Here is a 2,765-nt window from a genome sequence, read left to right on the forward strand (position 1 = left end):
TTTCAGCACAGTTCTTCACATTGCTTTCTTCTACCCCTTTTTTTTCCATTTCCCCCCTGGTCTTTTCAGCACGTTCCCCTAGAGGGTCCTACCTTCTGCTTCCGAGGTGTTACTTCCACTGTCCCCGTGGGACGATGGCACCGCACCCCCCGGGTGGTGCAGAGAGCCAGAAAGGGAGGCTCGCTCCCTTCCCTGGGTCTGACAGGGCTTCCTGCTGGCTGGTCGCAGGTCCCTTTCATACTTCAAAAGTGGCCCTCAGTACTATGGAGAGGGTTGATTTTCATGATCTTTTGTTCTTGCATCTGGAAAGGTTGATTTGCAAGGCAAGAGAAGGGGTAGTTCTTTACTAGACTGGGACTGTGCATTTTCCAAAGAAAGACCGGGGCTGTCATCAACTCAAATGTTTAATTATCTGCAGGGGAAGGGGCATCCCAGAAGCCAGGATGACCTTTTTCCCCTTGCTGTGGTTAGATTGTGTGGCCCTTCTAGTTTTCCTCTTGGGTTTCAGAAAACCGGTTCATTTTATATTAATTTGGGCTCTGTATCTTTTGTGCATGTTGTATGTATTTGCAGTTTGCAGTTGTTAAGGAGTGTAACAGTTCTCTGGAGACTAAAGTGGTTGGTCTAATTGAGTGTGAGACAGCAGATCCTCATCCTGCCTGTCCTTCAGAATACGGTGAGTGGGTTTTCCTTCCTTATTATATCTCTCCTCAGCTTTGTACCAGCAGGAGGAGTGGCTGATAGAGGAGATAGAGAAATCAAAATTGTATTTCTGGCCTGTTTAAAGCTTCTGTGCACAGCAGAAGCCATGTTTGTATTGCTGTGAAGAGACCATTCAGTCCTTCACTTTGCAAATTATTCATGAGGAATTACACTACAACAGTGCTTTCACACTCATAAGAAGCCAGATGCTTCTCGTGATAGTAATAAGATCATATTTTTGCATTTATATAGAACTTCACAGGTTTGCTTCATAGCAAGTGAGGTTATGCCCATCATACTGATGGGGAACATATATCTGTGGAACAATATACTTTGACAGGCCTTATTCATTCAGGCAGGATAACTGAAATGGTGTGAGGAGTCCTGGTCTCCCCAGAAACCTTTTGCCTTGTGACAGCAACTACAGTTCTGCTTTTTGTGTTAAACAAGATGTTTGACTGCTTGGGGAGTGTTTGGTGCTTAAACAAAGATGAGATGAATGAAGGAAATGTGCCCCCCATCCCTGGTGCAAAGGCAGCAGGCAGCACAGAAGCACGCAACAGGCTTCCATGGCCCACAGGTTACCAGCTGGACCACTCTGAGTTTTAGGAAATGGCAACTGAATCTCCTAATTGCTCAGATGGTGAGAACTGATGGAGAAAAACTTATATCCTTAACCATTTGTCTTATTTACCTCCTAACTACAGAAGTTACTAAAGAACCCAATTTGCATCAGTTGTTTAGAAATACGCAAAGACAAATGTTTGGGGATACTCGAATGGGTGGGCATCTTGCAAGACTTTCAAAATTACCCATCCTGTCCTTAGACATATGTTGGGAAGTCACTTTATTTGTCAGTAGAAAATATACCTCACATTTACTTGGTTGGGCTAACATTGTGAACATGTGTGGAACTGTATTGTCCAGCGAAGGAAGCCTGATGTTTCCCATTTGGAGGCTCTGTTTTCATTTATAGTTTTATCAGACGCAGCTATTGGAACAGAATTTCCCATGGCAGGTGTCTGATTTTTTCGTAGTTGAGAATTTTAGCAAAAGTGCTTCAACCATTTTAAACATCAAAACTGGTAAATAATGTGATGGCTTTTCTAACGCGTTAAATAAAATTCTTATGCCATGCCAGTGAATAATTCTAAGATCTTTTGACTTCGGAGAAGGGGCTTTAATTTTGCCAGGCAAGTAATCTTCTTGTCACAGGCATTCTTTTTCCTGCTCTTATGTATTAAAACAGAAAACCATGAAACTTGCTTAGGACAAGTCATTTCTTAAAATCTGAAGCAAGTTCTTAACTTTGCCTCTTTTTTTGTTCTTTTGACATGAGTTGGTTTTGCAATTTTCTGAACCCAATTCTGTGCTTCCTTTGAAAGCTGCCATTAGCTTTCTTGTAGCTTAGTTGTGAAGCTTCTCAGATGCCTTTCAGTAATACATACCCATTTTCTCCAGTGGAAGAACAGCCTATAACACGTGACAAAACGGCAGAGACTTTGGCAGAAGAGGAGAAAGAACAAGGCTGTCGACAAGAGGTTCCTCTTGGTGAGAGATCCCGTCAGCCCATGGGAGCGACGAAGGACGCTCCCCAGACTCCCTGGAGCATCCCCCCCAAACCCCTCCTGGAAAGGGAACCCTGTGAGCTTGGCCCAGCCAGCCTGCTGATGCAGCCAGACTAGAAGCAGCCTGAGTTTGAGTGAGGAAAAGGAGGAAGGATGAAGTCAGTAGAGAATCGGAACTCATGGAACACTGAAGCAACCCTGATTTTTTTCGTTAAAATCTGCTTTAGAAAAAAACAAATCACAAATCAAAACAGAACAGAGAAGTCCTTGCCACTCCTTCCCTGTCATCTGTTTGGAGGAATTGCTCTAAGCAATGTATTAGCAGTGAGTACTCTGTAAGTATCACTTTAAGGGTCACTGCTGCTGACTTCATTAACTGCCTGCTAAAAGGACACTGAGGGGAAAACAGACGAGTGGGTGATTTGTCAAAGATAAGTATTTTCTAATGGAGTTTGTTGCAAGTAGTGGTCTTTACACATACACAGAATCCAGAAA

At 43.3% G+C, this 2,765-nt stretch overlaps 1 protein-coding gene across 1 annotated transcript in view; it reads left to right on the forward strand.

Moving 5' to 3' along the window:
* LOC104161084 (pro-epidermal growth factor-like) overlaps positions 1 to 2,387 on the forward strand; it is a gene marked incomplete at its 5' end in the record, with an annotated part of 30,413 nt that extends 28,026 nt beyond the window's left edge. The window contains 2 exons of the mRNA XM_009699394.1: positions 574 to 676; positions 2,164 to 2,387. Of these exons, the coding sequence (XP_009697696.1) occupies positions 574 to 676; positions 2,164 to 2,387 (327 nt within the window). The remainder of the gene's footprint in view (positions 1 to 573; positions 677 to 2,163) is intronic.
* Positions 2,388 to 2,765: the final 378 nt, after the last annotated feature.

Source organism: Cariama cristata, unplaced genomic scaffold (genome assembly GCF_000690535.1).
Source record: "Cariama cristata isolate BGI_N322 unplaced genomic scaffold, ASM69053v1 scaffold884, whole genome shotgun sequence".
Classification (NCBI taxonomy): domain Eukaryota; kingdom Metazoa; phylum Chordata; class Aves; order Cariamiformes; family Cariamidae; genus Cariama; species Cariama cristata.